Here is a 20,862-nt window from a genome sequence, read left to right as displayed (position 1 = left end):
AGTTTTTAAAAAAAGAAAATTCTTCCTCGATTGTCAAAATCTGAGTTTGTTGTTTAAAAATCTGCTTTTATTTTTCTAGAGCTAAGCTGAAGTATGTAAAACTAAAGAAATACCAGAAGCAAATATGTGAATCAGAAAAGAAGGCGCATACTCGAAACCAAGAATATTTAAAGCAGTTTGAACATGTCCAAGCTCATGTTGAACACTTTACCACAAATACAGAGAAGCTTCAAGAACTGAAGGTGATATCTTGTTTTGTCCTATGGATTTTTTAAACCCTTTTTGCTGAAATTAGAAATAATGAAGATTAAGTTTCAGTTATTCATCTGTCAGTTTTCTTTATGAATTGTCACGTGGCCAAATGTTGATCAGAGAACTTGAAATTGAATTTTCTCAGATTCCTCCTTTAGTTAAGGAATTTATGGAATTTCTATACTTTGTTGTACTATACAAAATATTAACGTAAAATGGGCACATGCATCACCAGCCATTGTAAGACGCTTGGTAGTCGTTGGCCTCATGGTTGAATTTGAGCTGCATTAGAGTCCCCTCTAGAGACTTCTTCCTCCTTTAAATGCTTCCTTTTCTATGGTCTGGACCCCTCTGTTCTGGTCTGGAGGTGTGTTGGGAGAAGACGGGGGCGGGTGGGGGGGGGCAGGCCCGGCCCTGAGGAGTTCGCCTTCATGCTCCTCATCGTACCCCAGAGCAGCTGCTCTTAGCCCTCTCTAGTTCTGGAGTCCCATTCCCTTAAGGAGCTCAGAAACCATCCGCTCTCCAAATTATGCAAAGTGTTGAGGGCTAGGCCTTTTTTCCCACCATTGTATTTGTCAGGAGTTGTTGGCCAAGTTATCCCAACTGAATGCTGGTTACAGGACAGTGGTCTCAGTACTTCCCTTCCCTTTTTATTTTCTCTAGCAGTTTTCTCCCCAAACTTTTATTAGGAAGATTTCAAGTACACAGAAAAAATAAATTATTCTAACATCTATGCTGTGGCCTGAATGTGTTTCCCCCAGATTCATTTGTTGAAATCCTGATGCCCATCACTTGAAAAAGTAATGCTATTAGTAGGTGGGGCCATTGAGAAGTGATTAAATCATAAGAGTGGAACTCTCATAAGTTGGATTAGTGCCTTATAAAAGCGGCTCCAGAGAGCTCCCAGCCCCTTTACCATGTGAGGACATGGTGAGCAGGTGGGGGCGAACAGGGAGAGGGACCTCACCAGAAGGTGACTATGCTGGTGCCTTGATCTTAGATTTCCCAGGCTCCAGAACTGTGAGCAGTACATTTCTGTTGTTTATAATCCACCAATCAGTGCTGTTTTGTTATAGCAGCCCGAATGGACTAAAATAACTCCTATACTCTCTACCTGAAGGCAGTAGTTATAAATATTTTTTCACATTTGCTTTGAGTGTATGTGTGTATGTGTATGTTTTTAAAACTATACTGCAGACACAATGATAGTTCTCCCCTAGAGAACAGTTTCCTATATAATCATAATACCATTCATTCTCACACCGCAGAAAAGGAAAAATGGTTCTACAATATCATGTAATGTCCAACCAATATATCATATAAATTTCTCCAGTTCCAGACCAGGAACCAACTATGGTTATTGTGTCTGTTTCAGTGTCTTTTTTCTTTCTTTCTTTAAAAAAAATTTATTGGTTTTAGAGAAAGAGGAAGAGACAGAGAGAGAAACATCAATCACTTTCTGAATGTGCCCTGACCAAGAATCAAACCAGCAACTTTTGCATATCAGGAAGATGTTCCAAACAAACAACCTCTCTGGCTAGCGCATCTTACTTTTTAAAACTGAACTTATTGGGGTGACACTGTTAATAAAATTACATAGATTTCTGGTGCGCCATTCCACAGCACATCGTCTGTCCACTGCACTATGCATTCATCACCCAAGTCAGGTCTCCTTCCATTGCCGTTTATCTCCCTTAGCACCTTTTACCTCCTCCACACTGCTGTCTGTGTCTATGAACTTCCTTTTCTTTGCTTAATTCCTTCACTTTATTTACCCAGCCACCAACCTTTTCCCCTTCTGATAGACGCCAGTCTGTTCTCTGTATCTGAGTCTGTTTCTATTTTGTTTGTTAGTTTATTTCGTTCATTTGATTCCACATATATATAAGTGAAATCATATGGTACTTGTATTTCTCTGACTGGTTTATTTCACTTAGCACAGTACTCTCCAGGTCCATTCATGCTGTTGCAAAAGTAAGATTTCCTTTTAGTGGCCGAGTAGTATTCCACTGTGTATATGTACCACAGCTTTTTTATTTACTCATCCACTGAAGATCTGGGCTGCTTCCAGGTCTTGGCCTTTGTAAATAATGCTGCAGTGAACATGGGGGTGCATATATTCTTTTAAATTAGTGTTTTGGGTGTTTTTTATATATCTACAGAAGAGGAATCACTGGGTCATAAAGCAGTTCTGTTTTTAATTTTTTGAGGTAACTCCATACTGCTTTCCACAGTAGCTGCATTCCCACCAACAATGCAGGAGAGTTCCCTTTCTGCACTTGTTGTCTGTGAACTTATTGATGATAGCCATTCTGAAAGGTACGAGATGATAGGTCATTGTGGTTTTAATTTGCATTTCTCTGCTGTTTAGTAACATTGAACATCTTTTCATATGTCTGTTGGCCCTCTGTATATCTTTTTCCTATTTTTTAATTGGGTTTTTTTTGGTGTTGAGTTTTATAAGTTCCTTATGAATTTTGTATATTAAAGCCTTATCAGATATACAGTATCAATGAATATGTGCTCTCATTCGATGGGTTGTCTTTTCATTTTGTTGATGATTTCCTTTGCTGTGAAAAAACATGGTTTGATGTAGTCCCATTTGTTTTTTTTCCTTTGTTTCCCTTGCCTGAGGTGATATATCTGAAAAAAATATTGCTATGAGTAATGTCTGAGATTTATTGCCTATGACTTCTTTTAGGATTTTATGACTTTTAGTCTAACATTTAAGTCTTTAATCCTTTTTGAGTTTATCTTGTGTATGGTGTAAGAAAGTGGTCTAGTTTTATTTATTTACATGTATCTTCAATTTTCCTAACACCACTTATTGAATAGGCTATTTTTACCTCATTGTATGTTTTTGCCTCCTTTGTCAGATATTATTGACTGTAAAGGCATGTTTTTATTTCTGGCTCTCTGTTCTGTTCCATTGCTCAGTATGTCTGTTTTTATGCCATTACCATGCTGTGTTGATTACTGTGAACTTGTAATATATGTAGTTTGATATCTAGTAGCATGATTTCTCCAAATTTGTTCTGTTTTTTTCAAGATTGCTCTGGCTCTTCAGGGTCTCTTGTGGTTCCATATAAGTTTTTGAGTATTTGTTCTACTTCTATAAAATACATTATTGGTATCTTGATAGGAGTTGTGTTGAATCTACAGATTGCTTTGAGTAGTGTGGACATTTTAATGATGTTAATTATTCCTATCCATGAACATGGTACGCATTTCAACTTATTTGTATCTTCCTTCAGTGTCTTATAATTTTCCAATTACTGGTCTTGGTTAAATTTATTACTAGGTATTTTATTCTTTTGGAAACAATTGAAAATGGGATTGTTTTCTGAGTTTCTCTTTATGATAGTTCATTATTGGTGTATAAAATGCAGCTGATTTTTGGATATTTATTTGTATCCTGATACTTTAACTGTTGTGCCTGCAACTTTGTTTTTGCCAGGATGAAGTTCAGATTGAGCTGTACAATGTAGTCTAAAGGATGGTGCAAATTAAGTCAAGAACTAAGTTAGCAGTTATGGCATGAATTCACAATATGTTCACACACAGAGCACCCACACTATCATGAACATAGATAGAATTTCTCCAGTTGCCTAAGGAGGGGAAACTGGAGCTTTTTAAGGATATCAATCTGTTATGTAGTTTTTTTTTTATTGGTAAGTTTAATCCATTTACATTTAGTGTAATTATTGACACTTGTGGGTTCCCTACTGCCATTTTATAAATTGCTTTCTGTTAGTTTTGTATCTAGTTTGATTCTTCTCTTTTGTTTTTCTATCATTTGTTTTTGTTTGTTTGTGTTCCATACTTCTTTCCTCTGTTGCTACCTTTTTTAAGTCAAGTGTTTTTGTGGTGGTTTTTTCAAGGGTGGTTACCATTAAGTAATGAAAAGGGTACCTACCATATTCATTGTAGTACCCTATCTTATAAGTATTTCTGCAGTTCATCGTCCTTTGCTACTGTTAATCTCCATCCTCTCCCCCCTTTTTTTCCTTTGTTGTCACAGTTTAAGTTTGGTTTTATTGTGTTCTTGGTTTTTATTGTGTTTAAGTTTGGTTTTATTGGAGCTGTTACTTGTGGTGTTGTTTTCTTTTGTTCTTTGAATCTGGTTGGAAAACCCCGTTTAATATTTCCTGGAGTGGGGGCTTTCTGTTGATAAATTCTCTCATCTTTTCTGTATTTGTGAATGTTTTTATATCTCTTTCATACTTGAAGGATAGCTTTGATGGGTATAGTATTCTTGGCTGAAAGTTCCTCTCTTTCAGGGCTTTAAATATTGGGGTCCACTCTCTTCTAGCTTGTAGAGTTTCTGCTGAGAAATCTGATGATAATCTAATAGGCCTTCCTTTATATGTTGTACTCTTCTTTTCCCTGGCTGCCTTGAGAATTTTTTCTTTGTCATTGGTTTGTGTCATCTTTATTATGATGTGCCTTGGAGTGAGTTTGTTGGGGTTAAGAAAACTCGGTGTTCTGTTTGCTTCTTGAATTTGAGGCTTTAGTTCTTTCCACAGGCTTGGGAAGTTCTCGTCTATTATTTGTTTGAGTATATTCTCCATTCCATTTTCTTTCTCTTCTCCCTCTGATATACCTATTATTCTTATGTTATTCTTTCTGATGGAGTCAGACAATTCCTGTAGGGCTTTCTCGTTTTTTATTATTTTTGAGTCTCTTTCTTCTTCTCTCTGTTGTGCCTCAAGTTGTTTGTCTTCTATTTCACTAATCCTATCTTCAATCTGGGCTGTTCTGTTAGCTAAGCTTGTTACCTCGTTTTTCAGCTCGTGAATTGAGTTTTTCATTTCTGTTTGATTTGTTTTTATAGTTTCAATTTCCTTGGTAATATATTCTTTGTGTTCATTGAGTTGTTTTCTGATCTCCCTATATTGCCTTTCTGTGTTTTCTTGTATATCTCTGAGTATTTTTAAGATTTCTATTTTAAATTCTCTGTCATTTAGCTCCAAGGCTTCCAATATGTTAAGTCTTTTCTCCATAGATTTTTCCACATCTATTTGTGTTACCTCTCTTTCTTTTGTATCCATAATATTCGATTTCCTCTTTCTTATCGGCATCTGAGGGTGGTCTTGTTGATAGCACTAATTAGAATTAATAATGAGTAAAAAGTAAAAAAAAGAAAAATAAAAAAAAAAAGAAAAAAAAAGTAAAACACCCCACAAAAAAAACAGTAATAATTTATTATTTCCCCCTTTTTTCTTTCTTCTCTTTCCCTCCTCTTCCCTCCTCAGGGAAATATCGTGCCTATAATGGAGGGCCTGATTTGGGGTGAAGAGTTCAAGGGGCAAAAAAAGGGAGTAGGGACCTACTAAATGCAAAAAAAAAAAAAAAAAAAAAAAAAAGAAGAAAATCTTAGACAAGCATAAGATGATTTGCTTGTAAGTGATGGTCAACTAAGAGAAATAATGAGAGGGATAAGAGGGAACCAGAAAAAAGGAACAAAAAAGAATAATAAAGAAGAAAAAAATAAAAATAATAAGTAAAAATCTGTTGTATTAAGTGGAGCGAAGATTAAATACAATGGAGACCTTGGGTTGGGAGGACCCAAAATGCCACAAAAATAAACAAACAAGAAAAAAAATAAAAACAAAAGCAAAAAAGAGAAATAAAGCCAAAAAGAAGCCTTGAGTCCCAAATTAACTAATTTGTTCGTGATTGAGGATTATATGGGAGGAAAGTAAAATGAGAAAAGAAAAAACGAATAGAAAGGAAAAAATAAGAAAAAGAGAAAAACGAAGGAAGAAATAAAATAGGAAGAGAAAAAAACAAAATAAAGCAAGACAAAAAAAAAAAAACAAAAGAGGAGAGAGTGAGAGTTAAGTGTTTTGGAGTATAACCTTAAAGGAGGGTGAGGATGAAGAAGAGAAATAAAATGCAACACTCATGGGTAGTGTAGTTCAAGAAAGGGGAAGCATAAGATGGGCAGAGAATAGAAGGACCGATGTGGAGGAAATAAAGGCAATAAGATAGAAGAAACAAACAACAACAACAAAAAAAATTAGTGGATCAAGTTGTAAAGTCTGTGGATTTTTCTTGATTTTGAGAGGTTAACTTCTTCCTTTTTCTTTTCTCTCCCTCTTCCTGGTCGGTGACTGTACCCCAGGCTCTGCCCCTGTGTCACACTTAGGTAGGGATTTGCAGTTGATGGGATTCTATGGCAGTGTCATATAATTGGCTTTAGTCTTGCTGATAGTCAAGGCTTGTTGGCGTTTGCAGGGTCCAACGATGAGAGAGTTTGCTTTCCTGGATTCTCTCTCCTAGTCCCCCCTTTCTGAATTAGCAGCCTGGTGATCCAGCTATAAGGCTGCAACTGCTTCTGCCTGGGGAGTAAGAGGCTCAAAGAGCTGGGAAATCCCCACTCTATCCCCACTCAGTGCAAGGCTTTGGGAAAGGCTCTGACAGTCAGGGCCTCCAGTTTAATCAGGCGGGGGTGGGAGTCAATTGTTGTCAAGGTGACTGTTCAGCGCCTATCATTTAGTTGGACCTCTCAACCCAGGCTTTCCACACTTTGTAGCCTGTTTTTGCAGGGAAGAAGAGGCACTAGTCTCTGCTTGCGACTAGTGTAGTATAGATCTTATTATCTGCCAAGTCCTTCATGTTAGCATTTATCCCTGAATATGGAGGCTCTATCAATCAGAAGTTGCCCCCGCCCCTTTAGCGAGAGGCACTAAAAAATATCACGCCTCTTGTCTTGGATCGCTGAACTGAGAGAGATCTTATCAATTAGAACCGAGGGTGCGCAGATTTCATGGGTTAAGCTAATTTCAGTGATTGGGTCGCAGCTGTGCTCCCGAAGGTATTTTAGGCTGCCTGCGCGCGCCCCTCCCCCAACGCTTGATTGTTAGCTTGAAAGGCTGGGTGAGGTGCCCCGCCCACGGAGAGAATCTCCCAAGCCTCTCCCGCTCGCCCTGCCGCTGGCGGCTGGATCGCACCAGGCGCAGGATAATGGAGCACCCTGGGTGTGCGGGCCAGTAGGGCGCTCTGGGCGTGTGGAATGCCCAGGGCACGCGCGCGAATGGGGCGCTCCGGACACCGGTGGCTGGCGACTCTCACTCGCTGTGTGCGGGCCGCTGGGAACGTTAGCTCGCGGCGGCTCGCGGCTCCCGAGTCTGGGCTGACTCACCACAGGCGCACTTCCTCGCGGCTTGAATGAACGTCCCTGCGGAAGATTCCTCCACACCCTCGTCTCTCAGATTCAAGTGATAACAGTCCTTTCGCTATCAGTTTGTGTGGAACTCCGGAATGCTCCGAGGATAAATTTTTCTGTTTCTAGTTGATAAATTTGTTGTGATTTAGGGGAGAGCTGTCGGACGCGCTGCTCACGGCGCCATTTCCGTTGTTATGTAGTTTTGAAAGTAAAATGTTGTGATTATATTGCCACATGTCAGATGGATAAAGAGGCTGAATAAATTCTGTTCAAGAATGTAAATAGTAGTATTAGTAATGCTGTAAATTAGTGTTTTGGGGTGTTTTTCTGTCTTTCTCCCCTTTCCTGTCCCCCTGCTCCCTGCAATAGCAACTTTTATAGAAGGACCCAAGTTGGTCCTTAGAACAGTTTTCCGTTGGTGCCCTTTGGCCTTCCTTGTCTGAGATTGGGTTCACCCCAGTGTCTACTCTGAGACAGGCATTCAAGTGTAAGTGGATAATTTGGGAAGTGCAAAGAGTATCAGTGGTAGGTGGGGAAGTGAGGCAGAGCAGCACGGGTAATGAACAGGGTACATTATTAAGCCAACTACCACAGTTCGCTCCTAGACCTTAAGACCTCAGGGAAACTCTGGCAAATGGTTCAGGGCTTTTGGGATATGCACACTCTGGCTTCCAGGTGTCATTGATTGAGGACTGATGGGGAAGGAGAACCAGGTTATGGAGAATTAACTATCTGCTCCTGTGGGCAGAGCAGCCTCCCCAGGTTTTGAGGAACCTTAGGCACAGAGACAGGGATTCTGGAACTTTAGAGCATTGCCAGCTCAAAAGGGTCCCTGGGGCCTGCATGGAGCATTGCCAGCATCTGCTTTAGCCTCCCACATTCAAGTGCCAGGCATGGGGTTGACATGTCAGGGTGCTCAGGGAGAGTCCCCAAGGAAAGACGTCATCACCTGGTTATTTCTCTCCTTTGCCTAAGATCATTCATTGCTCAGCCTTTTCAAGACCAAGCCCAGAGGCTGGTCTCTGCCTGCATATCAACCCAGCTTCAACCTCCCAAGAAACACACACACACACAAACACACACGAGCACGCGTGCATGCTCTCTCACTCAAATGCAGACATATGCATTGCTGTCCTCAACCTTCTCTCTCCACCCCCAGTTCTTCCTGTCTCTGCCATCTCCTCTATTCCTGTCTATATCTTTTCCCACCTCCACTGACCTTCCATTTCTGTCTCCTCCATATCTCCATCTCTTTCCTTCTCTTCCACCCTGTGTCTTCCCACTCTCTATATCTCTGTCTCCCACATATGTGTGTGCTCTCTTTTACACGCACTCATCCACTCACTCACACGTACCCACAGAATTTTAAACATGTTGCGCAATTTGCATTTCCTTGAAAGTATCACATTATCTCTTATATTCTTCAACTGGAAGGCCTCTTTCCCTCTATTCTCCCTTAGATCTGTGTCATAGTGATCTCAGTAAGCACTACCTTTATGGTAGTATAATTGATTACAGGTCTATTTTCCACCTCCCTACAAGCTCCTCATCATTATTTTACTACTGAGTATCTGACCCAGAAAGTGGCACATAATAAGCATCGAGATAGCCCCCCATCAGAGGCAGATTAAGGTCCTTTGAGGCCCTGGGTGCAGAAGAAAATACTGGGCCCCTTAAAAAAAAGAGAGAGACAGGGAAAATAAAAATATATGTTAACCATATTTTTAAGTAAATTAAAAATATTATGTACTATTAATTTTAAAATTGCACATATGAAAGCAAACTTGGTGCCATTAGAAAAAAACGTAAAGTTGGGGTTTTGTGGGGCCTTTTAGAAGTCGGGGCCCAGGGCACGTGCCCGATGCGTCCACCCTTAAATCTGCCTCTGCCCCGATTAAAAATTCTTCCATGTTTTTGTCTTATTCTTTTACAGACCATGAACAGCTATCTAAGAATTAATGTGGTATTGATTGTACCCTGTGTTATACCTTCCAGGGACATTAGTATTTAATAGCAAAGGCATTCTGAAGATATAGTATAATATCATTATTTAAAGATGTGATTCTTGTTGAAAATTCAGTCTTTAGGTTATTTGTGCCTATAGGGAATACAATTTGAGGAAAAAAATTTGATTTCTCATTCAATTCCTGCTAAGCACTGTGACAGCCACTGTGGGCAGAAGATGAACTTCAGCTTCCTGGAGGATAGAGTATAGGAGATCCCGTTTTTTATCAACCAAAGTGTCTTGCATATTAATATTATCTAGTTGAATAAATAAATGTACCTTCATATCTTTTGGCTCAGCATCTAAGAGAAGGCCTAGGAAAATTAGGAGAAAAAAAAGCAAAAGATAGTTAATCTTAGTCCCATCTTTCATATTCACCTGAAAGTCCAGTCAGACAATTTATTTAACTCTCTGTACCTGTTCTTCAACTCTGATATGAGGAGGTCAGGCCCCGCTGATCTTAAATATATATACAGTTTTGTAACTGTATAATCCCAAAGACCAATGAAAAAAAAAAAGGAAGACTTTGAGACAAAAGGTAATGGTGGCACTCTATGAAGTAGTACTATGACAAAGGGAAATTGAAAGCATGTGAGTGAGAATATAGAAGAAAAGAAAGAAACATAAAAGAAAATGGGAGATGTTATAAGAATGGAAAGATATCCCAGGGACCTGAACAATCTGCCAGAACCTTCATCTTCCCTTCCCATGACTGCTGATCATTGTCAACAGATTTCATTAGTTGAACACAAGTAAATTGTTTGTACAGAGTAAAGAAGTGAATAGAAAGATCCTCCTAAATTTAGCAGCATCAAGCCCAGGGCTGTGAAGCAATATAGTATCAGAACAAGTTAGCTGAAGGGTAAATTCAATGATCTTGGGTTTATTAAAACAGATTCCCCCTAGGGAAGTTAGGGGGTATGGGGATCAGCCTTAGTGAAGCTCTGGACCAGCAGATACTCTGGGGTCCAGGGAGTTTGACCCGTGGAGCAGCAGATCTGACTGTGAGGGACCTAGGCCACATGGCAGGGAAAGAACAGGGAGCAGAGTCTGCACCAGAGAGAAAGGATGCAGTAGCCCAGCTGTATTGTGGAAATAGTAGAAACATGAGACCTGATCAGAGAGGAAATAGGTAATAAAATAATGAAAGATTGATGGTTGGAAAAATAGATGCATTTAAGGCACATGCTCTGGTGGGGGTTTTTTAATGCTATTTTTGATATATATATATGTATATTTTTAAATTGAATTTATTGGGGTGACATTGGATCATAAGAGCATACAGGTTTCAAGTGTACAACTCAGCAAAACATCATCTGCGCACTGCATATACCCCCATCGCCCCAAGCCAAGTCTCTTTCCATCCCCATTTATCCCCCTTTGCCCACTCCATCTATCCCCGCCCCCCTTCCCTCTGGCTATCACCACACTGTTGCCTGTGTCTATGTGTTATGTTGTTCTTTGGTTAATGCCTTCACCTTATTTCATCCAGTCCCCCAAAATCCTTCCCCTCTGACAGTGGCCAATCTCTTCCGTGTAGCTATGCTTCTGTTTTTATTTGGTCATTTTATTTGTTCATTAGATTCCACATATAAGTAAGATTATATGGTACAGTATTTGTCTTTCTTTGACTGGTTTATTTCACTAAGCACATCCATGCTGTCTCAAAAGGTACGATTTCCTTTTTTATGGCTGAGTAATATTCCATTGTGTAATGTACCACAGCTTTTTATCCAGTCACCTACTGATGGGCACTTGGGCTGCTTCCAGATGGTGGCTATTGTAAATAATGCTACAGTGAATATAGGCATGCATATATTTTTTCAAATTAATGTTTTGGGTTTCTTAGGATTTATTCCCAGAAGTGGAATTGCTAGGTCAAAAGGTAGTTCCATTTTTTATTTTTTTGAGGAAACTCTATAACTGTTTTGACAGTGGGTGCATCAGTCTGCATTCCCACCAGCAGTGCACAAGAATTCCCTTTTCTCTGTTTTTAGTTGGGAAAATCTTGGAAAGATTCATCTATACAGTGTTTTCCAAACTTAAAAGAACTTTTAAACATAGTAGAACTTTTTGTTTAAATGCAGATAAAAGAGAAAGTGAAACTAGGGGGCCTTATGGCCTCTTCAGAGCATGGTTTAAAACACCTGCTCTTTAGTGTTTAGTGTATAGATTTGATGGATAATAACCATGTATCAAAAAAAAAAGGCAAAGAAAGAGAACAGAATAGTTTTAGGTGGAAGTCCATAATTGTAGGTGATAAAAGGTTACAGTTTATATCAGTTACTAATTTGTCGTAGTAACTTTTTTTATTTCAAGTATATTGTACAATTTTTATTTGAATCATTAATTTAGGAGAGTACCTATGGTTCAGTAAATTCTGCAGGTGCATTGAAAACATTTAAATTGGACTCAAAGACTCTTTCCTTACTGATCCTGAAGAAGCCCTAATGTGGTTATAATTTTTTACTTCAGCAAAATGAATTGAATGATACTCGGTGTTTCCAAGAGAATGTGTTCTGTCTTTGGAAGTGTGACTCTGAAGTGCTCCCATAATGAGGAAATCAGGTGCCGTTCCCATTGCATGCTTGCAATTGATTTCAAAGAGCAAAAGAAAACATTTGAAGTCACAGGAACAAAAAATTTTTGCTTAACCTCTGATTATTTAACCTCTATTTATTTTGTAATCCATCCCTCATCCCTTTTTAAAGATACTTTGCCTTGGAATCTGGAAAGTGTGCCTGTTGAAAGTTCTTGGGGTTAAAAATTAAAAATCTCTGAGTTCAAAGGAGTAGATATAGATGAGGGAGATATAAAATGCCCATTTCTTTATTTTTTGATTCATTTTATTGTTTGTTCTGGCCTAATAGAACTTTTATTTAATCTAGTATCTATTTAAATCATTACTGCATTACTGCTATATATCATGTTAATAACATTCTGGTAGAGAAAACAAAAATTCCTGTTTATTATTAAAAGTAGGGCACCATAAAGTACCTTTTAAAATATTTTGAAGGAAATAAGTCAATTTGTTTATTATTATCTGTTTATTTTTTGTGTGTTGAAACAAAACTCAGGCCTATTTTATGTTCAGGCTGAGAACTAAGGAAGCAGTTTTCTAATTTGATTATTTCAGTAGTTTGTTTCTAATTGCAGTGCATCACTGATTAATTTAGAAAATGCTCTGATACTTACCTGCGGTGGACGACATTCAGTGACATTTTTAGACTTTAATTACTAAATGTTGAATTAAAGTGCTTTTTATGTCTTCTTTTTAAGAAAAAGTCATTTTGTGATGGAATCACCTTCATCAATTATAGTGTGACAACAACAATGCAGACATCTTTATGCAGTTATTGAACCAGAGCAAACTTGAGTCCTGTGGTGCTGGTCACCGATGTCTACTGTGTACTTTTATTCATAGAGCATAGAATTTGTGTTAAGTTGATGATCAGACAGATCATTTACTTTGTTGCTGTTACTAGTAGGACTATGATATTATGTAGATACCATACAGATAAGAAGTCAATAAGGTTGAGTTCCTTTGTTTAGGACAAAACTTTTCAGAGAAAACACTATCTGATATATTACTTTCATAATTAAGTAACTGGATTTTTATGATAGTATATCAAGATTTCATTTTCTAAATTGATGAAAGACTAAGTAAAAGCCCATCAAATATTATTTAATTTAACAATGTATAACACTATAGAATGTACCTTTTTTGTATATGCTACTTCTGAAACTGTTTTTTGAGATAAGTTGAATTTCTCAGCAATATCAGCTTTACTTTCTACTTCACTGTTTCTTTTATTCTGTAATGAGTGAAAAATGTAGAGATGCTAATTGTAATAATGTTCACCAGAAAATCAAACTTTGTTTATATTTAGATTGAATATGAGACTCAAATTAAGAAGATGCAGCTACTCTTAAAAGATAGCCTGGGAGTGAATGGTGAACTGAAAAATGAAGACAGAGAAAAGGTAATAAATTAAAAGGATAAACTTTCTGTTAACAGGATTTTTGGAGTGTTCACCTTTTAAGATATTGTTTTTTAAAATCATCTTATGACAGATATTTTTTACTAAACCTTAAATAATTACCTAAAAACGTCTGGTTATAGAGTATTGCCTTAATGTCTAATTCAATTACATTTGCTGAAAGGCAGTCACTGTGGGTACAAAAGAGATATTTTCCGAAGAAAAACTCAGTGTTGTTAGTAGGTGAAATTGTGTTTTCTAAATAGCCTTGTAGCTGCTTTTTCATAGTTCCAGAAACATTTTAAATGAAAAGTAAACAAAATGTAGCATTTTGCTTCTTTTATTGTATATATAATTTTGTACATTTTAACCTTTTCACAGATAAAGTGGAAAGAAAGGATTGCATATCTAAGCAACAGACAAAAAGACTGGAAAGGAATACTTAAATAAATTCTGCTATGTATCTGCCATAATGCAGGCTTCTAATCCTCCCGCCTATCTCCATATAAATGATTCTGTTCAAGACCATAGATGTTTTCTTCACTAAAAGCAGTAAAGCTCTTTTAGATGAAATGTCTAAAAACATCTTGTAATAACTTGGAGCATGCTGGCAAGAGTAGTCACTTGTGACTATGTGTGAAACCCCCTCAGCCAGTCGATATTGTAATAAGCAAAAATGGTAGCATCACTCCATTATTCAGAAAAGCCAACAGCGTGCTTGTTCCTTAGGCTGCAGCATTCATTAAGGAAAGCTTACTGGGCTGAAAGCTGGAAACAGATGATAACGGGATATGATTTTCATATTTAATGCTTTCCTTGGAAGAGTATGTGTGCTACAGATTGATAGAAGAATCAACTGCTACTTTACTAAAAGACTTTCAGGTTTGCCCTATAGCTACCGATGGAATCATTCAGCCAAGAAATTAACTTTTTCTCCTTTTACCTGCTTTATATATCTGCTAAGCAGGCTGCCTGGCTGCCAATGAATGTTATTATGCAGTTAACTGTTTGGTATTTAAGACTCTTATCAGAAAAGAAACAGAGGCCACACTATTTTGTTTTTATAGTAGGAGGAAGGTTTTAGTTTCTCTTTTTATTTCCGTGCATTAGCAGGCATTAATCTAAGTTTATAGGAAGTTTTAGTTTTCCTTCCCAAAGATTAAAAAGTTAAAAAACCTAGAATTTAGAGCATTCTTTAAACTGTAGGATATAAAACATCAAGCCTCAGCAACCTTGACCTATTTTAAAAGGCCTCTAATGATAACTGATTTCTGTGCCAGTAGAAGTGTGCCGAATGTGGTGCGATGTGATAGCCATACAAACCATTCAGGCAGGTTCTGTGTTTAACATTTGGTCACGAAATAATTGATGTGTTTTCATCTATAAATTGGTTTGTTCTTTCTGTGCTATTCCTGGTAGACACATTCTTGGTCAGCAGTGTCAGTGGTACTTAAGTACAGCGGGAAACTTTTTTTTCCTTTTTGCACTACTGCTTCCTGTATTATATATAGTTATGCAGTCTTCTTTTACATCATATTTAAATTTAGGGCAGAGATGCACTGCTAACAACTCCTTAAAACATTACATATAATAATAATTAGAAGTTTTTTCATTATACTGAAAAGTGTCTTCTTAAAAGCTTTGTTGACTATATGTAAGAATCAGTTAGGTAACATTTTGAGAAATTTATATCTTGCCTTTTTCCTTTTCCCATTGATGTGCCATCAATTAAAAAGTAAGTACATTTGAACAAAATCACAAATTAGTTCATCCTTAGTAACTAATACTAATTCCAGGACAATTCCTTATGATATGTTATATTTTATTTTTCGGTGGAAACCTTTGCTCCTCTTGTTTAGGTAGTCATATGAATTAGTCTGTGCCCAGAGTTGTTGGTCTCTGAGGTCCAGCCTAAAGCACAGCACAGCTTCACTGGATAAAGTCAATAATTAGTTGTTGAGCAAATGTTCTGTTTGAGAGGCCACAGTAGGCTCTTCTAACACTGCCACAACACTTGCCCTTGAGCTGCTTCCCATAAAGTGCCATTCTTTCTAAGACATGGGATAGTGGGTGGTGTGTGCCAGTTACATGGGGCAGACAGGAGCCACAAGGAGATCATGTGACTCCTCTGCGGTGAGGAAGCCACGGCTTGGTAGAGTAGGTGATGTTTGAGTTGCTGGCATGAAGAATGGGCAGGATGTCAGTCATGGGGATGTGATAGACATTCCAGGGTTAGATGTGAGTGAGGAGTAGAAGTAGGAAAGACCAATGGGTAGTTTTCTAGTCTGGCTAAAGTCTAGCATCCTTGCAGGTAAGTGGTAGACAGGAGCTTGAAAAGGTACATCATGGAACTTAGTACCAGGCTCGAGAATTGAGATTTTTCTCCTGTAATCCTGTATGTGCGTGTATGTGCGTGTATGTGCATGTGTGTGCACACGTGCACACGTGCATGTGCACGCTAGGGGTTGGGGTGCAGGTGAAGGAAAAACAAAGCAGCTAGTCTCAGCGGTTGGAGGATGAGGCTGGCGGTGCTGTGCAGGATGAACTGCGGAGGTCTGGGTCAGTGCCGATAGGAAGAGTTAACCAAGGGCTTGAAGTGAGAGTGGCCATTGACGTAGAAAGCACTAATGAAGGGAAAAGGATCTATTAGTTTAATGATTATTTAAAATTATAAAAAGATACTTTTTAAAAGTAGTTGTGGGCCCTGGCCGGTTGGCTCAGCGGTAGAGCGTCGGTCTGGCGTGCGGGGGACCTGGGTTCAATTCCCGGCCAGGGCACATAGGAGAAGCGCCCATTTGCTTCTCCACCCCCTCCCCCTCCTTCCTCTCTGTCTCTCTCTTCCCCTCCCGCAGCCAAGGCTCCATTGGAGCAAAGATGGCCCGGGCGCTGGGGATGGCTCCTTGGCCTCTGCCCCAGGCGCTAGAGTGGCTCTGGTCGCGGCACAGCGACGCCCCGGAGGGGCAGAGCATCGCCCCCTGGTGGGCAGAGCGTCGCCCCTGGTGGGCGTGCCGGGTGGATCCCGGTCGGGCGCATGCGGGAGTCTGTCTTACTGTCTCTCCCCATTTCCAGCTTCAGAAAAGTACAAAAAGAAAAAAAGTAGTTGTGCAGCTTTCAACCATAAGCAGTAACTTGGATGCTCTACTAAGTAAGAAAAGTCATAAAGTAGGAGTTGTGTAGTTTTTTAATGTAAAGGTTTAGCTCAGTTTTGTTTGTTTGTTTTTTATTGATTTTAGAGGGATCAGAGAGGAAGGGAGAGAGGAAGAGGGAAATATTTGTTCCACTTAGTTGTGTATTCATTAGTCGCTTGTTATAGTTACCCTAACCGAGGATCGAACTGCAACCATGGTATTTCAGGACAGTGCTCTCTAACCAACTGAGCTTCCTGACCAGGGCCTTAGCTCTGTTTTTTTAATACAGCATCCAGTGTTTTCGTGGACCCAATGTCTACTCTTCAGAGTCACGTATTCTCTGAAGTGAACTAAGAATTGGTCTGTTCATTCTCTAAGCTTGTTTTCAGTATTAGTTTCTTAACAAAATATTTTTGTTAATAGATAGCAAAAGATAATGTTCAAGTCCTCATTTGACTCAAAAATTTTTACTATAATTCAGTAATCTTTCTCCTCTATTGTACATTGTCATTTTTTTGTTTTGAGGTAAGGTCTAATTCTGTAGATCTCTAGGCATGTTTTTCTAGTTGTTCAGTTTTTTGTATAGTCAGTGACTACATAAAAACACATCAAAATGTATGTACCCAAGAGAGGTGGAGATAGCATTTGTCAATGAGAGTATAAAGTTTGGGATATGGTTGTGAAGTTTCTTTGAACTGCAACGTTGTGAAATAGGGTCTACTAAAAGCAGAAGTGATCTTCCTTCTTCCCTGGAAGAGTGTACTCTGCAGGGCTGGAGTGCCTGGGACTTCCCCCACAGGTGACAGGCTAGGTGGGGAGTTCTAGTCCCACTGTTGTCAACTTTCTGCAAGGGTCATGTGGAGAGTGGTTGTGCAGGTTGTTACTCCCACTTCTAATAAGAATAGTAACAATAGCCTGACCTATGGTGGCGCAGTGGATGAAGCTTCGACTTGGAGTACTGAGGTCGCCAGTGTGAAACCCTGGGCTTGCCTGGTCAAGACACATGAGGAAGTTGATGCTTCCTGCTCCTTGCCCCTTTTCTCTCTCTCTCTCTCTCTCTTCCTCTTCTCTCTGAAATGAATAAATAAAATTTTTTTTAAAGAATAGTAATAATAGTTAATGATCATTGCAAACTTGTTCTATGTCAGGTGCCTCATTAAGTTGTTTATAGTCATCAATACGTTTAATACTCTCAGCAACCCTGGAAGTAGATATTGTCGTTATCCTCATTTTACAAGAAGGCTCAGAGGTTAGTTAACTTGCCCAAGACTACATAGTGAGGCACTCAAAATTCAAACCTAGACCATGTGGCTTCAGCATCCATGTTAATAGCCATCATGCTACACTGCCTTCTAAGGCAATATGGGTGAAATGCTCTTCAAAAGTCTGGAGAAATTCTGGTCATATAAAAACAGCCTAGGCACATTTTATGAAATATTTGTTATTCATTTAGATGCTGCATTTTTACCTAAACTTGAAGATGGTGAAATGGTCTCTCTAGGGTACCAGAGCAGCGGTCACCAATTCTGATCCAATGCCACACACCACTTATGCCCACTCGCCATGCACTCCTTATTCCTTTTGGTTCTAAGTCCCATATTTCAACTTCAAAGATCAGCCGATTGTGAATCTTCTTGAGGAAGAGCAAAGCCTCCAGGTAAGATTATAGTTGTAGGGATTGGTGCTGTTTGCATGGCTGTGCTATCAGTATCTTAACAAAGGTCTTGGCGGATGAACTTGCTCTTGTTGACATCATGTAAGACAATTGAAGGGAGAGGTGATGGATCTCTATCATGGCAGCCTTTTTCTTAGAACACCAAACATTGTCTCTAGTGGACTATGATGTGACTGCAGGCTCTAAGCTGGTTACTGTCACAGCTGGAGCATGTCAACAAGAGGGAGAAAGTCACCTTCGTTTGGTCCAGCGTAACATGAACATCTTTAAATTTATCAGTCCCAGTGTTGTAAAATGCACCCCCCAACTGTGAGTTGCATAGTGTTTTCAGTCCAGTGGGCATCTTGACCTGTGTGACTTGGAAGATAAACGGCTTTCCCAAAAACCGTGTTATTAGAAGTGGTTGCAATCTGGATTCAGCTCAGTTCTGTTATGTAATGGCGCAGAAGCTGGGAGTTCACCCCAGCCGTCATGGGTGGATCCTTGGGCAGCGTGGAGACTCTAGTGTACCTGTGTGGAGTGGAGAGAGCATCGCTGGTGTCTCCCTAAAGAACCTGCACCCTGATCAGGCAGTGATGCAGATAAGGCACAGTGGGAAGAAGTTCACAGACAGGTGATTGACAGTGCTTATGAGGTGATCAGCCTGAGAGGCTACATACACATCCTGTCTGCAGGATTTTATAAAACTTGAGATGTAACATAAATATATATTTTTAAAATATGAAAATGATCAAGATTCCCTGCTTTAAAACTGGTAGTAATTATTAACTAAGACTTTAATACATTAATTCTAAATTTACTAATCTCTCCTTAAGTATCCTTAAGTATATCCCCTCCCCTTTCCCTCAGCAAAAGTGAACTTCTGATTTTAAAAGTTACTGTCTATTCACTAATAAGTTATTTTCAGTTATATTCATTTGCCTTATTATCACTTTTCCCAATTCCCAGTACTTTTCTTCAATTTATTTAAACTAAAAAAAATTAATAGTATATTCATTTCTTTCATCCCTCCACCCCCACCACTTACCACCACCAATCAAGTCTTTGTATCTATGACCTTGAGTTTTGGGGTTTGTTTGTTTGTTTAGATTCCACATATAAGAGAGATCATGTCTGACTTATTAAATTTAGCATAATGCCCTCAAGGTTTGTTCATGTCACAAATGGCAAGATTTCATTCTTTTTTTATGGCTGAATAATAGCATTCAAATGAGGAGGAAGGGAAATAACCAATTCCTTCTGGCCTTGAACCTAAAACTGCTCTAAAAATAATGTCTCCAAAAATGTCAACTGACTGTAGATATATGGACTTATTTCTCAACTGTCAGTTCTATTTCATTGATTTATGTTTATCCTTATGCCAGTATAGTCTAGAATTACCCTAATTTTACAGTAAGTTTTGATATTGGAAAGTGTGAGTCCTCCAACTTTGTTCTTTTTTGGAAAATTGTTTTGGCTATTCTGGGTTTTTGTATTTCCATAAAAATTTTAGCTTGCTGTTTTCGGCAAAAATGCCAGCTGGGATCTTGATAGAGATTGCATTGATTATGTAGGTCAATTTGGGAGTATTGTTATCTAAATATAAGTCTGATGTTTCTTGAGTACAGAATGTCTTTCCATTTACTTAGGTCTTTGTAAATGTTTTGTTGTTCTCAGCATACAAGTGTTAAACCTCTTTGTTGAATTTATTGTTATGTATTTTGTTTCTTTTGATGCTATAATAAAAAATGAAATTGTTTTTCTAATTTCAGTTTCAGACTGTTACTGCTAATGTGTAGAAGAAATACATTATTTGTATTGGTATACTGATCCTAGATTCCGCAATCTTGCTACATGTGTATTAATTCTAATTGTTTCTTGTGTAATTCTTAGGTTTTTCTTTATACAAGATTATATCATCTGCAAATATTATCTTCTTCCTTTGTAACTTAGATGCCTTTTTTTTTTTTCTTATTGCCCTGCTGGGGCTAGAACCTATACAGTACAGTGTTAAATAAAAGTGGTAAGAGTGGACATTCTCATGTTAATCCTGATGTCATGAAGGAAGCTTTTAGTCTTTCACCATTGACTATGATGTTAGCTAGGGGTTTTTCCATAGATGTACTTTATCAGGTTGAAGGAGTTCCCTTCTATTTCTAGTTGAGTGTTGTCTTTTTTTTTTTTTTATCATGAACACATATTGGACTATGTCTAGTGATTTTTTTTATGTCCATGGAGATAATCATTTGGAGTTTTGCCTTTATTGATATAGTATATTACATTACTTGATTTCTATATATTGAACCAACTTTGCATTCCTGGGCTAAATACTACTTGGTCTTGGTGTATTTTCCCTTTTCTATGTTGCTGAATTTGGTTTGCTAGTATTACACTAATAATTTTTACGTTGGTTTGTGTCCACCCAAGGATACAAAAAAAGATATTTTCTTTACTTCTATCTCCATAAGAAATATTGGTCTGTAGTTTTGTTGTTTTGTTGTTGTTGTTGTTTTTCTTTGTGATGTCTTTGTCCAATTGTAGTGGCAGGGACAGGCCTCATAGAATGAGTTGAGAAGTATTCCTTCCTTGCCTGTTTTTAAAAGGGTTTATGAAGGAAGGTGTTAATCTTTAAGCATCTGGTAGAATGCACCAGTTAAGCCTTTTGATACTAG

General features: G+C 38.4%; 1 protein-coding gene and 1 pseudogene across 2 annotated transcripts in view; both read left to right on the top strand.

The window, feature by feature from the left end:
- Nucleotides 1-20,862, top strand: part of KIZ (kizuna centrosomal protein) — a 124,959-nt gene that overhangs the window by 12,781 nt on the left and 91,316 nt on the right. For both annotated transcript variants that reach the window (XM_066237974.1, XM_066237975.1), the window contains 2 exons: nucleotides 80-242; nucleotides 13,319-13,411. In XM_066237974.1, coding sequence (XP_066094071.1) covers nucleotides 80-242; nucleotides 13,319-13,411 — 256 coding nt within the window. The remainder of the gene's footprint in view (nucleotides 1-79; nucleotides 243-13,318; nucleotides 13,412-20,862) is intronic.
- Nucleotides 15,590-18,902, top strand: LOC136308386 (L-lactate dehydrogenase A chain pseudogene; annotated as a pseudogene).

This window comes from Saccopteryx bilineata, chromosome 6, assembly GCF_036850765.1.
Source record: "Saccopteryx bilineata isolate mSacBil1 chromosome 6, mSacBil1_pri_phased_curated, whole genome shotgun sequence".
In the NCBI taxonomy this organism is placed as follows: Eukaryota; Metazoa; Chordata; class Mammalia; order Chiroptera; family Emballonuridae; genus Saccopteryx; species Saccopteryx bilineata.
This window is presented reverse-complemented; position numbering and strand designations above follow the sequence as displayed.